Raw genomic sequence first — 20,659 nt, forward strand, 5'->3', positions numbered from 1 at the left:
CCCCAGCCTGTACCGGTGCCTGGGGTTGTTCTTCCCCAGGTACAGGACTTGTTACTTCCCCTTGTTGAATGTCAAGAGGTTTCTGCCAGCTCATCTCTCAAGCCTGTCCAGGTCCCTCTGTATGGCTGCCTGACCCTCTGGCACCTCAACCATTCCTCCCAGTTTTTTGTCATCTGCTGACTTGCTGCAGGTATGTTCCTCCCCATCATCCAGATCATTATCAAAGAAGTTAAAGTGGGACTGGATCCGGTATTGATCCCTCAGGTACACCATTAGTTACTGACCTCCAACTAGACATCATGTTACTGATCACCACCCTCAAAGTCTGGCCATTCAGGCATGTTTTGGTCCATCTTACTGTCTCCTCATCCAGCCTGTACTTCATCAACTTCTCTGTTAGAGTGTTAGGGGAGATGTTGTTGAAAGCCTTTCTGAAGTCAAAGTAAACAATATAACTGCTTTTACCTTGTCTACCAAGCCAGGTGTTTCATCATAGAGGCTTATCAGGTTGCTCAAACATCAATTTCCTATTGTGGACCCATGCTGGCTACTCCAGGTCACCCTTTTTGTTCTTTATGCACCTGGTAATGGCTTCCAGGATTAGCTGTTCCATCACTTTGTCAAGGATTGAGTTGCGGTTTCCTAGCCTGTAGTTCCCTGATTCTTCCTTCTTGAGGATAGCACTGATGTTTGCTTTTCTCAGGAATTTTGAAAGTTTTTTTTCTTTCTTTGGTTTTTAGACTCAGATTTATTCATGTTCTGTTTATGGCTGAAGTTGGATTCATAATGATGCTTTTTTTGGTCAAATGTAGTGCCTTGTAGTTTTATTGTTGATTCAGATTCTAGGAATTTAGGAGTTACTGTATGGAATGAGAATATCTGTTCATTGTGTCTCCTGCCTTTGGCACCTTAGCTGGAAGTGTAGCAGTAGAATACTGAAGTTAAGCTGTTTGACGGAAAATTATGTCTCATTTCATGACTTAGCTCTTTTACATCCCTAACACTGATTGTTTACCGCTTGTGAAATATCCTGCTGAATAAACACAGAAGTTTCAGTTTGTGTACTTGCCTGATTTCTGATTTTTTTACCACTTGAGTGCAATTTTGCTGAAGTGATATGTATTCTTTTTTTAAAAAAACAATATACCTGTTAGCTTTTGATTTAATTGATATTGCTTTTTTATTATGAGAAATAGTAAAGAATAATTTTTTTTTTATATCTACATAGTTTGATTTCTTACTCATTCTGTGGAATTCTACTTGAAATCCTTTCTGATATGTGTCTCTGACATTTCTGCTATATTTTGAAAGAAACTAATATGTATACAATATGATATGGGCTTACATTGAATATTAATGATGTTTTATGTAGTGGCTTTATAATATACATTTTTTCTTTCATACTATTAAAAATAAATATAGGTTTTCTGGTTGTCACTGCGTGTTTGGGAGGGACTTTTACTCACCTGTACAGGTGATGTGCAGGACTACATATTAATTTAGAATTCAGAATATATGTGTATAGCGTACAGAAGGAGGTCTAGACACTAATCATTCATTTCTACTTTTCATTCCTTTTTACTTTTCTTTTTCATTCATTTCTACTCTTAGGCAACATAAAATGGTTATCAGTTTTTTATTTGGAGGTATGCTTTGCACTTCAATCAAATGTTGGAACTTTCAGATAAACTGAAGGAGTAGCTGTGGATTGATTAATTTATGGCCAAAACTAGTGGGTAGCTCACTGTCTAGTATTCTTATTTCATAATACTAATAATTAGTTTGGCTCACCGCTCTTCTGGGAGACTAGGCTTGTATCATTTTCTCCAAAAAGCAAAACAAAACAAACCCCCCAACCAAATAACAACAACAACAAAAAAAACACCACCAACAACAAACCCACTAAAGCCCCAAAATCACTTACATTCTGTATAATTTTTTTTGTTACTCTGTAAATCTATATGATTTAAAAGGTAAGTCGACCTAAATTCCTCATAAGCTTGTTGTTTTGGGAAACTGTTCATGGTATCTTTAAAATATGCATAATAAAAAATATAGTCCTATGTTGCCAAGCAGGAGAAGTTTTTTATAGTATTCAGACAGCATTACTTAATATAATGATGTGTGGGAGTGCAACTAGTGAAATTACATTCCTAAAACTCTTGACAGAGCTGTCAGTTCTGTAGCTTGACTGACTGTTTGAAGCCATATGGGAAAAATTCTGAAAGCAGTATTCTCAGAAACTGGTCTTGCTAAGGGGTGTATTTGTAGTGCGAATATACAAAATTCCCTCTGTTTAAATGGCGGCAAGTCTATAGAAGTATTTCTCTGAAACACATGCATCCTAAGGTTGTTATGACAAAGAATAGGAGAATTGGGTCTGTTTGCTGTGTTTTGGGAAAAAATACTTTTTGATATTGGAAGAAATGTAGAATAAGGAGGAATACAGCTTAAGCAGAAAGAAAATGTCTTTCAGGTTCTGTTTAGTTCTTGTTTCACTAATTATTCTTACAGTGACAAAGGTCACAAGAGAGTGTTGTCCCTATGGGCGTTGACACAATGAATTGTGAGCCAACTTGCGTTATACAATGCCATTACAGACAGTGGCAAAGAAACACAAATGATGAAAGATGCAGTAAAGACACAATTCTGTGCCTACTGAGATTCATTTCAATAGCCAGCTACAGCACAACGGAGTTGCTTTTATTATTCATAATAAAATATGGATATTCGTAATTTATTATTTATATTCCACTCAAACATTATTTTTAATAGTTTACAGTTTTTAGGTACTATTTTTTGAGGATTTTTTAGTGAGTATCTTCCTATCCTCCATACCCCTTCCATTCTCTACCAAGTAAGTGTAAACGGTACAGTTTAGAACGTACATTTTGAGAATATTTACTGAAACGTTTCTGTTTTTACAGGCAAAATAGCTCTTTTAAGGTTAGAATCGTGTGCTATGCAAATCTCATTTAGCTTCTTGTGTAATACAAACTGTAATTTTTTTCTTTAATATGTAAAAGAGCTTTAGAAATGGGGGGTTGATTCTGGTTTCCAGGCTTGAAATGACAGGTAATTACTAGCATATTTTTTGTGGCTAATAAGAATATGTATCATATCTCTAAAATCTGCCTGACTTCATCTTCCCACCAATGGATCCTGCTGTGTGTTCTTCCGCTAGGTAAAAGAGCCAAGCAGCTATCTTTTTCCATATAGGTGCTCATAGACTGGTGTACTTTTTTACTGCCTGTGTTCACAAGTTCACAGATAGAGCCAGACAGTACAACAGTACTTTTTTTTTTTCCACAAAGTGAATCTCTAAATACTATGGATTTGGAAGCTGTTTCTAATGTTTGTCATGTACTCCCTTTCTGTTTGCTTTTAAGCTAGGTACTTATCAGGTAAAATACAGGTAAAGATGAAAACCTCCAGTAACCTAAATTAGGGAAAAGTCTTTTGAAGTTGTTGCTGCTTACCGCTAGACTTGTACCGATTTCATGTCATATTATTTCTTTTGTTTCTTTTCTTTTGAAGTTTACTGGTATTTTTGGTGTGTATCTTTTACTTTTTAAAATTCAAAGATTAAAGAAGTGAGGGAGGGTTATTTTGGATATTGAACTCAGAATTCTGAAGACTTTTTTGGCATATGTGCTACATGAGGATTGCTGAAGAGAAACAAGACTTGATCCTTTCAGGAAAAAAGAAAAAATGAAATCAGAAGAAATTAACACCAGTAACCATCTAGGAGAGAGCCAATCTTAGATGAAGAATCCAGTTCATTTTACACACTCAACAATTTTTTTCCTTTTAAAATTAAATCTGAGTTTATTTTTCTGTTTTTAATATGGAAAAGTCTTAATCGTCAAATTCTTATCAGCGGTAGTTCAGCCAGTAGGGTGATGAATTTATAAAATACTGTATACCATTAATTTTTTTTATTGCTGTTTGAAATGTGGTAGAAGACTATAGTCAGAAACTGTATGAAACTTAAGTGAAAAGCCATTAACTCGTATGAAAAGCCATTAAAGCACACTTTGGCTTTGTTCTTCTGGTGTCTCCTCTGCACTAATATTGTTTTCTTAAATGTACTGGAAGAACCTTTAAAGGAGTTTATAGTTGAGTGCACATCATATACTGCACATTCTGAATTTGCCAGGTACCGCTTTAAAATGTCTAGTTGTTTTTGCTCACAATGGTATTATAAGATGCTGTTTCTTGAATCTTATTTCTCTAGTTACCCTATACCTACTTTTTGAAGCATCTATTAAAGGTGGGTTTTCCTTTCCAAGTTACTCATTTCTGATATATAAATCAATTTCTTCTATTGTGTTCTCTCCTATAGCATTAGTTACTTAACTACTACAATAATAGAAGCTTAGAATTTAGAATGTTAAATTATCAATATTTACTTTGGACTTTATTAAAATAGCCTTTAAGCTAAGCAAACATTCCAGTATTAATGTAATGAAATTGTTGTATGTAAACTGATATAATACTGTTTTAGATGTACATTTGGTAGAAATAGATGAGGAAAGTGTAACTCTGAAAAATAATGATATTGCACTTGTGTATTATTTTGTTTTCATGTGGAAAAAGCCGTATAAAAACAAGTGTGTAGACCTTTTTCTTCGGGATATAAAAGGCATAATCTCCTGTTCAGTAATATTTCAGTTTTCACAACTATATCATTTTGAACTGAAATGCTTCTCAAAATAATAATTACAGTATTAGAAAATGAATTGGGTGGGTCTATATACCAGTGGAGCATGAAGCTAATTTCTGTATTACTACAGCCTTCCCACTTTTTCTGAAGTAGTTTGGGCCTCTGTGTTTTCCACAGAAAACTGGTATTTTCTGTGATACCTCTAGGGAATGAGTCAATAATAAGTTCTTTTTGGCTTTCTATTCCTATTACATGTTTAAAAAGAAAAAGAAGTAACTCAGATGAAGTCAATTACACTCCTTCATCTCGTCCTCAAATTAATCAGCCTGTCTGTGAAGGAAAGTAGTTACAGATGCATGTAAACTACCTTGAAAGGGCTGTCTACATTGAGTCAAACCTCAGAGAGGCATGAATGTTGGTTCTCATCTATGGAAATCTAAAGCGTTATTCTGTGCCATAGGATGCTGCCTGTAACCAAGAGTAGGAATGTCCTTATTAATCAAGTCCTTCAGCACCACTAATACTGCAGAAGTAGTAGTACTATTAGAAGTACTCAGATCTGTGCCAAGACTTGAATTTTTGGAAGGAGTGTTAAGATTTATTTTGAGTTCTGCTCAAATTAGTAATTGTGTCACTAGAGGCCAATTCAACTGAACTGATAGGTGCTTTATGAACTGGATGAGTAAGATTTAGTGTCATACCTTAATTACGTTAGTACACTTTCTTCTCAATCACAACTCTGTAATCTAGTTATTTTAAAGGGTGTTCTTACTGGCTCTTAATTCTGACTGTGGGCTACAAGCCCAGTTTGCTTTAAAATTCTCATCAAACCATATCACTCATGTTGAAAAGCTTCTGCAAGCCCTTAGCAACTTCAAGCTAATGAAAGCCTTTTGCTGTCTAAAAAGGCATATGTTGTTGGGTATTTTTGTTGCATTTTTTTAGAAAAACAAAATCTAAACCAAAACCAACTGACAGTGAAAAACTTCCTCTCATATAGCAGTAGAAAACAACATTAAATAGGGATCCTTCAAATACCAACAAAATTATTGAACAATTGTATTATTTTTTTGGTTTTCAAGCATTACCAAATACAATGAGAGGAACCCTTTGGCAATTCTGAAAAATGCATGTACTAGACTCCCAAAATTGTATATGCTGGTTTGTTTGTTGTGTTTCTTTCCTATGCTGAGCTTTCATGAGCCCCATAAGCATAAAATTACAGAACAGTGCTACAAATTCAGAATGATTTCCACATTCCCTGTGCAAATGACTTGTTAACAAATGTTAAATTTGAAAGTCTGTTTTTCTCACTTTTTAAAAACTGTTTAGATATAACTCATAATTTTGAGATGTCTTTATTGCTCTTTGCTAAATGCTAATAAGCATTTCTGTCTCTCCCTTTAGAAATGCATACACTCATTTGTTTATTTGAAAGTCTAATAATAGATATGCCAGAAACTTTAACAAACATAATCTTTCCTGTAGAAAGTTTGTCTACAGTTGCTTGTTAAATCATGTTTAATATATAATGCTGATAAATTTTATTTAGCTGTATGTTCTGAAATTATGTATGTGTTCTGAATATATTGCTTTTAGTGTAACTGAAAACAGTGAATGTATGTTTCACTATTATGCAGAAGTAAAGTACATGTTCTATGAAGGGACACCCTGGTGTTCTGAAAGCAGCAAATACAGCCAAGTGAATGGAGTGCAAGTCTTCATAATATGTTAAACTTCAGTTGTAGCGTGTTTGGCCCTTTTGTAACAATCTGAATTTCTGGCCATCTTAAAAACTGTGATCCTGTTGGTATTATGTGTCCAAGCAGCATTTCCAGGCTGTAAGTCTTGCAGATTCAGTGTTTTGTTTACTCATTGTTGCTACTGTTTTCTCTAAAGTCAGTGCCTACAACACTTTCTGTGAGACAAACAGATGCCAAGTCATGGATTACGCATGAAGGAAAAACAGTGGTTTGCATGGCATTATGACATCCTGTTTGCACTGTGCTGAGAAGTAAGCTGTTTGTTGCCACATCAGTGAGTTTTGATGGCAGTACTACTGATTTTCTGTAGTTCCTAATGATCTGTTGTGATATTGGATGACCTTCTGAAAGCTTTACCTTCTAGAAGCAAGTAATTTCCCATTTCCAGTTTTCCATTTAAAATTAAAACAAAGTCCTTGTGGGTGCAGGGAATGTGATATCAATATACTTCAAAAGCCCCAAATTGAAAAATATCCATACTTTTCCCTGCTGGGGTATCTACTGAGCACTTAAACAACTTTTCCCTCTCCACCCTTAAAAATACTAGGCCCTGATCCAGAAGTTTAGAACAGCTAAAATGGAAAGTATTGGGAAGGATGTTTCAGGTGCTTATGTATTCTCTGAAATTCTATTTCCACTTTAAGTTCTCCCTTTTTTTCCTCAATTCTTTCACCTAGTTTCTTTTCTCAAATTAAGGTCCGTACCTTTTTTTTTTTTTTTTTTAATTTCAATGTGAGTTTGTTTCTCAGTCACTCTTGGTTGTATTCTCAGTCCTGAAGTTGCAGCCTTACAGCATGCCTCTTCTGGACATCCAGCCTGCCCTTGCTCTCAAAGCCATTAACTCTGATAGACTGGTTCGTGTATAGTTAAGATGGTTGTTTTGTCCTTGATGTTCTTAGCCTAAAATCTTTTGCCAGAGAACACTTAACTTGTTTTCTCATTAAGTAGTATAAGATAAATATCCTTTCATCATTGAGAAAGGAAAAGTATTTTCATTTTTGATAACGAGTGTAGAAACATGTCATTTATCTGATTACTTGAATTTCTCCTTGTTTTCATTTTAACTTGCCGTAATGTATGTGGGCAGTCAAAAGTGAAAGTGGGCAAATGTGGTGAAAATATGTGGGAGAGTAATAATAGTATGTAAAGACATAAAGGGCCTTAAGTGAAGAGGGAAATGGCGGATTCTGTTGATGTTTTTCTTGGCTTTGCAAAATTATCTTTTGGCTGGAGATCGTATTAAAGTTAGCATCAGGGAAGCTCTGAAAAGATCAGATCCTCTTGTATTAGGAGAACTGATGGCTTGCTGGTGTGAATCTGCCTCCAGGGCAGGTATAGATGGCCACAGAGAAGTGATATGTTTGTAGGGAGTGCACAGTTTATTTAGCAGTGTAACATCTTTTTTGGGGGCTACTGGGCACTGGAAGGAAGGGAGTTGTGCGTAGGTTCAGAAGCCCAGGCAGAACAAAATGGATATGGAGGCAGCCTCATGTTTTTGTTGCTCTGAATGATTTGCAGTAGCGTTCATAGAGCAGATATGAAGGACTTTCATATGTGTTTACTATTGGTTTTATTTACTATCTACGTTTTTTCCTTTCCTTGTTTTCCAGCCTGCACCTGTTTTTTGTTTTCTAAACGTAACCCTAAGCTTAAATAAGTGTCAATGAAAACCTACAGAGATAAACAGTACCTTTTCAACAGTGTTTATTGTTGCAGTGGCAAGGTAGCTTGAATATATCCAAACTGCTGATAAGAAAATGTAAAAAGAAGCTAAAGGACTGCAGTAATGAGAACCGTAGCTTTATTTTCATGCTAGTTCTGGAGAAGTACTTCCCTTCCAATAAATGCTTCTCACATAACATAAGTGTCGATGTTATCAAAGGTTCTGGTACTATATAGTCTCTTCCAATGTTTTATTTTCTGTAGCAAGTGTCGTGTTAGAAGTGAAAATAATTTACAGTCCTTCAACCTTTTGAAGAAGTTGGCCTTAAAATATTTACCACCTCATGTCTTCCAAACGCTGTGCCTTGACACAAATACCATGCAGCAACATGTCACCACTCTCAAAAGGTTAATTGATATTTCAGGATGTTGAATGTCTGTGTAAACATGACCACAGCCAAATACATGTTCTGTTTTTCTTTCAAGAACATAAATAGGCAGACTATTTTGAAGCCTTAGGCAGCATGCTATCCATTAATCAAAACTCATTCTCCTACAACTATATTTAGAACAGGAAAGACACATGGAACATGTAAAAAATGTAATTTTAAGGTAAAGCAATAATGAAAAAAGAGCTACTGCTGCTATACAGCTATGAGCTCCTACCACAATGCTGCCACATATCTTGTGTTTGTTCTGAGCCTTCTACAGTATTCCGTGATAGATGTGTATTAAAAGTGAAATGGAAGACATAAATTTGAATTTCCTTACTACTGATGGCTTGTTTTTCATGCTACATACAGTACACTGTTTAACAGCTTTAAAAAAAGTCTTAAAAATCAGTCTTCCTAGGATATTGTCCTTGTCTCTAGTGGCAATGTTTTATAATCCTGGATAAGCTGCTTGCCTCTCTAAGCTTTGGTTTCTGTATTACCATAATAAAGTGTTTAAGTAAGTGATATAAAGTCCTTTCTAAATAGTGGAATGCTAGGCTTGAACTTCAGTGACTAGCTATCACATTCCAGAGCTTGCTCACTCTCTCCATGCTTGGCCGTAGTGGTTTGATGGATGTAGGTGTTTTATCAAAATAGCTGGTATTTTTTCCTGTTGCCTGCTTTGAACTGCTCCCATAGTTCATTTGTGTCCTTCTCTGTTAACCGTTATCAATATTGATAGGGTTCCTGAACTGAATTTTTCCTTCCACTTGATACTAAAACTTAGAGTAGGGCAAGATGCTGAGGTCTTTTTGTTCCAGAGAGAAGCAGAGGTAATTTCTTTATTTACTTCGTTGAACTTTGTGGTGAGAAAAAGGTTTTCCATCTCTGTTGTTCTAGCATAATTTCCTGGTATATTTAGGAAAATTCCAAATGCTGGCTAGCTCAGGGTCCTTGTGTATTTGTCAGTGCTTTGTATGACTGACATAAGCACTTCCTCAGATATAACCATGCTTTTGGATTGAGCTGTACTTTTGAGTGGGATGGGTAGTGCCTTTATTATTTTGTTCAACCAATAGAAGGTCGGAAGAAATCAAAACAGAAAATTGGGATAGAAAACTAATCTGCTTTTAGGATTTATAAAGTTTATCTTGTAAAGAATCATTACTTCATAGGCTGTAAGTATAGTTACTAAAGCTCCACCTACCACAAAATGACCTAGACCAGATTTACAGCGTTTTAACTATGCCTGTATGTGTTACAAGCATGGTTTTCCTTGATTAAATTATTATTATTATTTTTTAAGCACAGAATGAAGGCTGAATAGGCAATGCACAATGGTGGAAATATAAGTGGTATAGTTACAGTAAGTTTGGGATGTTCTGTCTTTGGGCCGTTCCCATGAAAGATGCTTTCACCATCCACTCCCTGTCCCATCTTTCACCTAGAGATTACTGTCACTGCAGGAGAACAGGACATGTATTGGCTTCTCTGTTGTGTTCCCTCTGCAGTGCCTCTGGGGTGGCTTTATGCTGTTGACTTTAGCTGAAGTGTTGGACTGGGAAGAGATTAACTGAGACATGGCAAGCTTGCATTTTTACTCAGTCAGCCACAATATTTACTAGCAGAGGGGGAAGAGTAGACTGAAAAACACTTGTATGGAGATTAACTTGCCAGATGGTGAGACTTTATATTTCTACTTATCTTTATTCAGGAAGGCTAGGTAGGTTATTTCTTGAAAGGCCTGTAGTTCTGTTCTTACGTGCTTTGTTTTTCTGTGAGGTATAGCTTGATAGTGTTTGAATATCATTTTAGATTAATGATTCAAAAGCAGTTTGAAATGTATTTTTAATACTTTTTGAAATGCATTAAGAGTTCTTTAGCACACATACTTAACTAGTTTTTGGCTTTTCAGTAGTAACTTTTTAAAAAGCAAGCCAGAAGTATTTTTGTTGTAAACATCTATATATGGTAGAATACACAAGTAGATCTGTTGGTTAAGAAATTACAATTTTTAGGTAGATTAACATTTACCGGTTATTTATTTATTTATTTCCTAAAATAAATAGGGTAAAAATAGAATCCTCTACTTTAATCAATTTTTGCAAGAAGGAGGAATCCAACCTAGTTTCGATATTTAATTTTGTCTTACAGATTAATTCCAAGCACAAGTTACGTTTATTTTTGATGTTTGAACTGATAATAAATTTGGCAAGAGTTAGAAGCAAATCTGTCTTGGAGTCCAGGAGAATTTGCAGGATATGCATTGTATAAGAATGGTTAACATTTGTGGAGCACAGCATTGTGTTAGCTGACAGGCCATTCATAGATACTGAAAGTTGACCTCCCCAGCGTATCTACACTATCTGATTGTAATCTAAATTTGTGTTTTATAGCTCGAAACAATTGGATGGCAGCTTAATCTTCAAATGGCTGAGTCCATGCAAGCAAAGCTGAAATCTCCTCAAGCTGTGCTAGAGCTGGGTGTTAGCAATGAAGATTCAAAGGTAAGAAAAATGTACTTGGCAGAGTTGGAATAAATTGTGGTAATGGTCTTATGTTTGAAGATTTGATGCATCAGTTGGAACTATTGATCATCATTAGTCTCTCACCAGTGTTTTTCATATTTATATTTTGTAAAACTACACTATTAAATGACTAAGCAATTGGAATTGTGAAGTACTGATGTAATGGTATATACTTTATATACTAAGTAGATTGTGGAGCTGACAGCTGTGTTAATCAGCTCCGGGCTATGATGTAATGGAGAAATATCAGGAAATATGGCTATTTGGGGTCTATAAAATGTCTTTATATATATATTTTATTTTTAGCATTTAACTTGTGATTGGTACTTAGACTTACGATGCCTAGTTCCTTTCTGCCTTCTACCACATTTGTAGTTACATAAGATATTACTCGTCACTTGCAGCCTTTCTGTGCTAATGATGCATCTGTATGAATACACTGTGCAAAGCCACAGAAAGCCAATATTTGGAGATTTTAAGGTAAAGCCTTATATTCAAGGTTTTTATTGACTGATGGTGCTTCAGTGTCAAAACACACAAATGAAGGTCATTTTGATTCATGAAAGCTGTGTCTTAGGTTAGTTAGCATGTTCTAAGTTAAGCACATAAATGTTTGTTTACCTTATCTTGCTAATTTAAATTGGAGTCTTTGCTGCTGTGATACCTGTCAGACTGTTTAGCAATGAAGGAGTCAATATAACGTTTGAGGGGAAGAATCAGAACTCAGTTCTGCTTTTGTGTTGCATTTAATTTGCATCTTACTAATACAAGTGGAGTTTCTGATATGTGGTAGAATAAAAGAATACACGGCATATGTTTATGCTTCTCACGAACACCTGCAGCGGAGTTATATTTTTTAAGCAGTTCACTGCTATCTATATTATCGAAAGGTAAATAGAGAAACCAGATATTTTATGCCAAACTGCATTGAACAGCACTGCATACAGATTCAAATCTATGACAGAATAATTATAAGAAAACATGAGAAAAACAGGATGTTTTCACGTGACAAAGAAAGTTTGCCTATTTTCTTTGCGAACAGCATTCAGCAAGTGGATTTTTTTGATTGTTTCCTCTTGATTTTTGTGGATATAGTTGAATATCCCTATAAGAATTAATTTGCAATAGTTACAAGCCTAGAAACAAGAAAAACATACCGATGTGTTCACATTTCAGACACTAAAATTTAAAAGTTCAGGTTCGTCTGAATATTATTATTAGTATTATTATAATAATTTTTTAATTGAATGATTATTATTACATCTTAGTAAAGAATCGGTTTGAGATTGGATAATACTTCCTCATAAACTGACTGAAAAGATCGAAGATAATTAGTTTTTGTGCAATATTTTGCATCATCGTGATGTTTTTGTAGAGTAAGTATTAAATTACCTGAAAATCCTAAATACTAGGTGGTACTTCTCTTTTTTTTCTCCCCTGACTTACGTATGTGGCTTTTGCACAGAAATCTGGCATGAGTTTAGTGCATGTGTTCGTAGTGATTAGCTGTCTTCATTTGTCACTAAACCTTTTTAATTTTTGTTTATTTTCTTTTTGTCTTCCTTTTTGTTTTTTCTCTTTTTTTTTTTTTCCGAAATAGCTTGTGGAGGGAACTACTGATTTTTTTTCAAGAAAAACAGCAAAATGCTGTTATAGGAGAGCTTTTGTGGTTTGCTCACTAGGGGACAGTAGTGCTCTTTGTCACACATCACTATCTCTGCTTTTTTGAGGTAATATTCAGAATCAATTCTGAAGTCAGCAGTTGTGGGAAGCACTAAGTGTTTACATTTCTAATCAGTAAACAGCAGAAGTTTGTCTTGTCCATCTACATAACTAGAGCCTATTATTAAAAAATGTACTGAGCAAGGTAAATGAAATTTGCCATTATTTCCACTTTCACTAACTGAAAGTAATTTGTACTAAAACATTAATGTTTACTACAAGTCACTACAATTAAGGACCAATTTAAACATTTTTTTCTCAGAAGCTGACATTTAAAATTACTACTTAAATTACTTCTCTAACAGAGGTGGTCAGAAAAACCTGGATATATGAAAGATACTTCTGCTTCATGAACTAAAATGAGTTAAGAGGATCCACTATTTGAGATATATACATAGAGTATTTTGTCAGCTTCATATGAAATGCAGAGTAGTGTAGGTATTATACCTTCAAAATTCAAAAGCAAGGTGCTCTGTATTTTTTTTGTCAGGAGATTTAAGCTATTAAGTCTGCATTGTCTGGGAAATATTCTGCTTGTGATTAGTAGTAATTGCGATCAGATCACATGATTTTTGGTGACTACTTCTTGTTTGTTAAATTTTGCGGTATGTTTATAATCCAGACTTTGAATTAGGTTTGGATCTAACAGGTATTTTACATATGTTGTGAAAAGCTTTTCACTGTGAGGGTGGTTAACCTCTGTAATGAGTTACCCAGAGGGGCTGCAGGGCTGTCAGCATTGGCGATGTGCAGGAGTCAACTGGAGAATGCTTTGAGGGATCTGACCTAATTGTGGAGCTAGCCCTGCTGCAGAACAGGGTTTGGGCCAGGTGGTCTGCCAAATGCTGCTTCCAAGATCAAGGTCTGTGGTTCTAAGCTGCTTTGCAACTTGGTGGCTGATGGGGTTTTGTATGAGGACGGGGAAAAAAAGGTTTCAATTAAAAATCCAATTAACAGCTCTTATTACAATGATTCAGAATTTAAAATGTTTAATTGCATTTCTCAATCTGAGCGAAATGAAATTTCTGTGAAGTAGACAAGCTAAACAAGCTAATATGCTAAGAAACATCTTTTTGAACTGCAAGCTCCTTTTGCTTCCATTCTGACAGTTTAACAACCTGAGGAAACATTTAGAAAGAACCATTTACAAACCGATGTGTATTGATGTCAGATGTGTATGGATACTGTCTTTAACAGTATAATTTGTTTTCAAGTTTGTTGTGTTGATCAGTTGCAACAACAGTTTGGGGACTTTTTACAGACCTAGTAGTATTATTTTTTATCTATAGAGTGAGTTAGCCAGTAGAGGGAGTACAAATTAATAATCCTGATAATGTGTGCCAATTATAATGCTGATTTGCAAACAAAGACTGATCCTATAATGTAAGTGCTGTGTATATTTAATATCTCTGTTTCCTTCAGTAGTTTATTTAATAATTATCCATATAGGCATACACTCGCACGTTCTTTCCCACTGTTAATAACAGTAGTTCCTTAGGCTATTTTGAAAAGAGCTTTCTAAACAACTGGGATAATTCTCCATAACCACAGGAGCCATACACAAAAAATCGTTTGTAGTGGAGGTTGTTGAAAAGGTCTGTGGGCTTCAGAAATGTCACATCATCTGTGCTGAACATCTCACCAGAGGAATGTGAGAAGTAAGACTGTGTTCTTAGAATATCTGCTGTGCTTCTTTGCTAGCAAGATTCAGTAAGACACTTTAACAAAGAAGATATTTAGTATTGTGTATTTTTTGTACATAATCTACAGTCAGCATTTATGCTTGAAAATCGTCAAGATAAATTAACTATTATTGCCCAGAATTGTCTCTCAATAGTTATGCAACATTTTTGTGAAGTCATTCTAAGGATTTCATTAAGTTCTCTAATTTAGTTATTTTTTTTCCTGTGCAAGGTATTGTTGGTATTGTTTGTTTTTTTTTTCTCTCTCTCTCCTTTATTTCACATACAATTTTCTTTTTAAACTGCTAAGGACTTCTTGATGGCCTTTTTTTGAGGGAGTGATTATTTTTTTTTCTCAAGTGAGTGAGAATCCTGTGAATAGGATTCCTACTTAGAGTTCATTAGTCTGTTTATTTTGTTTCTTCTTTATACTTGTATTTGAAGAATTTTGTTCTAGGATTTTGTCTGTCAATGTAATACAAATAAATTTATAAAGGTTATAAAAGGGCTGGTTTATTTAACCTATTACTAATGTAATACTTGTGACAGGAGGTAGGTGATATTAAAATGTTACTGTAATAATTTAATTTTATTTAATTTTAATTAATTTCCCTTGAATCTCTAGATGCTTTAAGAGGAGAAAATAACAATGGAAATATTTCAAATTATTTCTTGTGCAGCTGTTTGTTCAATGTCAAAGTAGAGCATGCATTTGAAACTGAGATCATAATACATATTCATCATTCTACAGAGGATACAGTTTATTATTTTTTCTACTCCTAGATTTAACAGACTTTCTACACATTCAGGGTTGTGAATGAATCTCAGTCTTAGGTGGATTGCTCTGTTTACTTCAGAAAGCATGCCACTCAGCTTTCTAAGTTAGTTGTTGTGAATGTTTTCCCCATCTTTAACAGCAAAGCAGAGTAGGTGGAAAACAAAAGCTTTTCTTCTAGTCGAATTAGATAAATCAATCATTTCAGGATTCTGTGGAGCCTGTGCAGTACACGGGCAGGACCTGCACTCCATATTATCTAAGGATATCTAAGGAAGTATGGTGGTGCTTCCAGTTCCCCCTCAGTTTAGCCCTTTTTTTCATTCTGAAATGGAGTCATGTTTGCAGAGTGGTGTAACAGTGGGATTTGGTGGATGGTCTTGGTGTGTTTTTGCTCAGAGGGAGGATGTGGCAGCACTGAGCATCTACACGTTGATGTATCCCCTTCATTTGCCTTCTCAGTCCTCTGCTTTTGGGGTCATGCATTTAGGTGCTTCATTTATTTATTTATTTTCAAAATAGAGTAATTTGTGTCTGTAGTGTCTGGAAAAAAGAGGGCAATTAAAAGACTCGGTGATGTTGATGGAACAGTGAGATGGAAACACTAAATAATTGTAAATTGCTTCTCATGTTGATTGACCACTTCTCAGCCGTTTTCTCCTCTGATGGGGACATCACCCTTTTCTTTCTCAGAAAACAGAGAAGCTTACATGTACATACTTGAATCGAGTTGAGTGTTCACATCAAGCAGATTTGTAAGTCTCCAGCAATTGCCAAAATGTAAGCGTGACAGGCCATCGAACAAATGCAAAAATGTTTACGAATGACATTAAGTGAAAAAGTTATTTTCATTCCAATTCAGAGGAGGTAACTGGAGGCCTGGATGGTCTTCTGAACTCCTGTGTACAAGTGAGATTGCTGCTTTTGGCAAGGTAGAGTATGAAACCAATTTTGTTCTGAGAATTGAAATCTAATAAATAGTACTGCTGATAAGAAAGCAGAAACTTCCCTAAGACAAGGTTCAGAATACCAGGAAAAGTCTTCATATTTGTAGGAGCTGTAGTAATAATGGCTGTATAATCTTTAGCATGTGGAACAGCTCAGAAAAATGAGCTTGAAATTTATAATTTGCTTCCAGGCTGTCACATTGCTGCAGAAAGCTGTTAGAAATTTCTTTGTTCAGCCCTTAGAGACAGATATTCCAGACTTGCCATGCACAGCAATTCTTGCATTAGACTCTGCTTCTGATCTATCTATCTATTATCCTTGATTAAATCCATTTAATTAGAAGGAAAAACTGAAGATGCAGTCCAGAATTGTCAAGATGCTGAGAAGGCTTTTGTTTTCTTACCAGCATAGAAATGGGAGGCTGAGTAACCCATGTCCTGTAAACTGTGGGTAGTTTGACATTTTACTTAAAAACCATCTACCAGATGGTGTGACTCCAGGAGTATGTGCTCACCTCTGGCAATTGTACTGCAGAGTGTAGTTAATTATCTGGCTCCATTTGTGATCTTATATGATTCGATTACCCAGCTTATAGTAAAGATCCCTTTACAGGGAATTTTTACAGTATTCTTATGTTTCACCTGGCAATATACACAATTTATGAATAAAATCTGTAACACATGAATTTAGGAACCCTGTAATTGGCTACAGTCTCTGCACATGCTCTGCTCTCACTAAAATGCTCTTACAACTCAGTCCCCCTGTCTTTGTGTCATGGAGTTAAAGAAAGAACTCAGTCCCTGTTGACACTTAGTTGCAGGCTTCATGAAAACTCAGCTTATGGTTAATACTGGTACTCTTGTTTATTTGATACAGAAGTATCTGGAATTGTGTGTAAGTTGTAGTTTTACCATTGTCAGTCCAAGTAAGGAGTTGAAAAGTAGCTGAAATGTTTAACTTCAAGTTTAAACCCCATGACCCACTGCATTGTCAGGCAAAGCTAAAATTTAAGGCCTTGAGAACATTTGAAAAACATAAAGATCTGATAAACTTTCCTCATTTAATGCATTTGTGTATGCCACATTTTTCCTTACAAAATCTGTTTTTATTTGCTTCAAACTAATTTCATAAACTTGATCCTTCAGTCTTTTCAGATAAAGAAGAAATATTTATGGGTTTCATCACAAATTCTCAGGAAACTTTAATAGGTTTTTTTTTGTCTTCTATCCTTAGGAATTATGCAGTGGTAGCAAATGAATTGTTGTCCTCGTCTGCCTGTAGCATTGAGAAATAACCATATTTTCCTCTGCACTTTTGCAGTGCTTTTGCAGTACTTTCAGTATTGATCCCCCGTGCCCCTTTACTTTAGGTAACAAGCTCTGTTTTCCTTTCGCAAATCTAGAAATGGTCAACCCCTCTGTGTCTGGTTCTTCTGCATCTTAGGCAGAAAGATAAGGCAACATAAGAGTTGTACTTTCTCTATCAGCAAGGCTGTGTCTTATGAACATGGCCCTTCTACTCTTGTCCCCTGCTACAGCGATGTTAACTGCTGCCTTCAAGAAGGGAGATGAGGGCAGAGGAAGATGACATGTAAGCCTTAAGTCATCAGCTTTCTAACATGGATGTTTAAAAACAGATAATTCTTCTGTGTACAGATGTAGAAAAATCAGAATTTCTAATGAGTTTAGAAGATATAAACTTCAGGGTGTCATAAAGCATTTAGATATTAATAAATTAAATGAGTAGCATTTTGTGGCATTTAAATCAGGTAGGAGTAGTTGTCTCTTGTACTATTTGACAATTAGTCAAGCAGAAAAGAGGTAGAATATGTTCTTTATGAAAGTAGGAGGTTATTTTTTTAATTTAATTTAGTGTTGGGGACGCTCTCCAAACCTACCTCTAAACGTGTCTGTATGTTTTCTGGGTATGACTGGAAATGCTCCTCAGTTCTCCCTTGTTTAAAATGGTAACTTGTTACTGTCCAACAGTTGTGACTTGGAGAGACTTGCTTATGCAAAGTATTGCTGTCTCTTAATCCTTTATCTTTCCTTTGAAGGGCTCTAAAGGAGAAAACTTATGAGAGACATGGATTTTCTTTTTTTAATTAAAAAAAATAAAATATTTTGATGTATGTTTTCTCCTTGGGCTGATGCTTCAGAATACTTCACATCTTTAAGAGCCAACAGTGTTTTATTTTCCTGTAGCTGGTACACCTGTGAAAGGGATATCTTCAGAGCTAGTTGGAAGAGATAGATAATAATCGTGACTGTACAAGACAGTCCTGTTTTTTTACTGCCCTGAAACCTAGAACCAGCTGCTTGTTACTTGCTTCTCGTTACTGTAGTGGTAGCTTGGGAGACATCTGTGCTTTGCTGTGTGCTTCCTGGGTGGGAATGAAAGAGACGTTCGCTTTAATTCCTTGTCTTCTGGTAGTGTGTACAGTGTTTGAGGTACTCTCTGAATATGGGAGGAGCTTTACTCAAAAGCAAAATACAAAATGAGGGAATTAAAAGTAAGATTAGATATATACAGAATGTTTTAATTACAGATGTGAACTAGAACTTGACTGTAAATATGTCTAACTTCTGTTGATTCTCACCACTGCATTTTGCTTCGGCAGCTGTGGCAAGATGCGTAGGAAATATACTTAAGACTTTACAGGAAAATATTCTGCTTTTCATTTTTGTGTTAAACAGTGCTGTTTACTGAAGTACTGGTATATATGGCCTGGGGATCTTGTGACAAGCACTGTTAGACAAAGTTCTTCGATTGTAAGAAGAAGAAACAAAATTATAAATGTGAAGAAACAGTGAAAGCAGATCTGCAGTACTTGTATAGCTTTGTATTCCAATTTCTTCAGAGTAAATAATGATACTGACTTTAATGAACTTGAGCTGCAGAGAAAAACAGGCAGGAGTTTTTATTTTCTTGTCTTCCCCAGTATTTCATCTGCCTCTTCTTTGATCAGTTTACAAAAAAGCATACCTGCACAAACTTCTTAGCTGTTGTCTTCTTACAGCATGTCATGGATACATCTTGACCTTTCTGAGATTTTTTTTTTTGAAAGGTATACTTGTCAGTTTTGTCCTGATGTATTTTTTCACTTTTGAATGGTAAGCGGGTGGATTAGCTTGGAAACTGTGATATTTCTGTTGTTGTTTTTGTGAAAGATGATTTTCCAGCTTATCCTAAGAGGAAGGGTAATGTGCAGAAAGGTACAACAGACGTAGTCGCTTAGCCTGTGCGTGTCTGTCTTCTGTTGGTTCTCTGTGCAGCTTCTGAAAAGCCTAGCTGCAATCTGATGCATTTTAACTAGAGTCAGACACTGATCTCACTATTCTCCTGTGATAGCTCTTCATTATCTTCATAAAAAATCTTGTAGAGTAGAAGTCCACTATAGCTAATTTCTGATTTGTAACATCTAGTGTTTTCAATCCATTTTAAGTACTGTTGTAGGGAAGGTTTTTATTGGCTAATTGGATCAACTTATTAAAGAAGTGAACATTTTAATAAGTGCCTTAATATTTGGGGTATTTGTTTGCTTGTTGAGTGCCATGTTGCCTAAGTAACTTTTGCTTTGTCGTATCTTTATGCAAGTCAAATAGATCATTTTAATCAGTTTCTAGTTTTTTTTTTTTTTTTTTCTCCTGATGGTATCAAACAACTTGCTTGATCTTCAATTGGGGCTAACCTAGTTATTCTGTTTCTTTCATTTGTAAAGCTTTTTCTTTTGCCTGTTGAAGCTGAATATTAATTGTTTTTCCTTGAAAACAGTTACGCTGTGTGCCCTGACAAAATAATGCGTGCTTCAACATCGAATCCAGTTAAGACTTAAATATTTCTAAGACAGTCCTCACACTAAGGTTGTGCATAATGTCTGCTTTGCACAGGCTGCAATTGACATTTAAAATTACAGATTTCAGTGTATATTTGTAAGCAGTATGCTGCAAGCCTGAGTATAATCACATGCTTTTGAAATCTTTTTGACCACCTGTAGGTGCTATAAGATGTCTGTCTTAATAGACAGAAGGGTTTAAAATAAATGAAATTACAAGTACGACTTTGTTTCATAAAGTTTCTAAAGTGTAAAAAGAAAGTTGGGCCAAATCGGTTAAAATCTGATGGATAATTCACATTTTTTAAATAGGTTTTAAGATCTGGGAATGCTTAGCAAAGTTAACTTCTCTTGTTTCTTAATTTTGTCATGACAAATCTAGAATTTGTTTCTTCATTTTTAATTTTTCTGCTCTCACCAACAAATTCTTTAACTCCCATACCAGATTACGGGTTCTGGAATGGACATGTAGAGCTACATTTGAGTAGCTAATATTTTTGTATGGAGAAGGACTAACATCCCAGAACCAGGGCTGGAGGGTCAGCAGTGCGTTGCTAGAGTGCAGAACATGAGGTGAGCTGTCCTCTGCAGCTGAAGTGTGTGCTGACCCGTGAAAGAGCTACCAGAGAAGTCCCGGGAACAGG

The 20,659-nt window shown here is 35.4% G+C and overlaps 1 protein-coding gene across 5 annotated transcripts in view; it reads left to right on the top strand.

Annotated features, from left to right (window-relative positions):
* Positions 1–20,659, top strand: part of COMMD10 (COMM domain containing 10) — a 120,299-nt gene that overhangs the window by 6,676 nt on the left and 92,964 nt on the right. For 4 of the 5 annotated variants that reach the window (XR_010827900.1, XM_066988702.1, XM_066988703.1 and 1 more), the window contains exon 5: positions 10,922–11,032. Coding sequence is in view for 4 of the 5 variants with exons in the window: in XM_066988702.1 (XP_066844803.1) it covers positions 10,922–11,032 (111 nt within the window). In the remaining variant the exon portion in view is untranslated. Of the gene's footprint in view, positions 1–10,921; positions 11,044–11,508; positions 11,526–11,717; positions 11,819–20,659 lie in introns of those variants that run through there. The other variant, XM_066988704.1, reaches the window with a different exon arrangement.

The sequence above is a fragment of the Anser cygnoides genome, chromosome Z, assembly GCF_040182565.1.
Source record: "Anser cygnoides isolate HZ-2024a breed goose chromosome Z, Taihu_goose_T2T_genome, whole genome shotgun sequence".
Taxonomy (NCBI): Eukaryota; Metazoa; Chordata; class Aves; order Anseriformes; family Anatidae; genus Anser; species Anser cygnoides.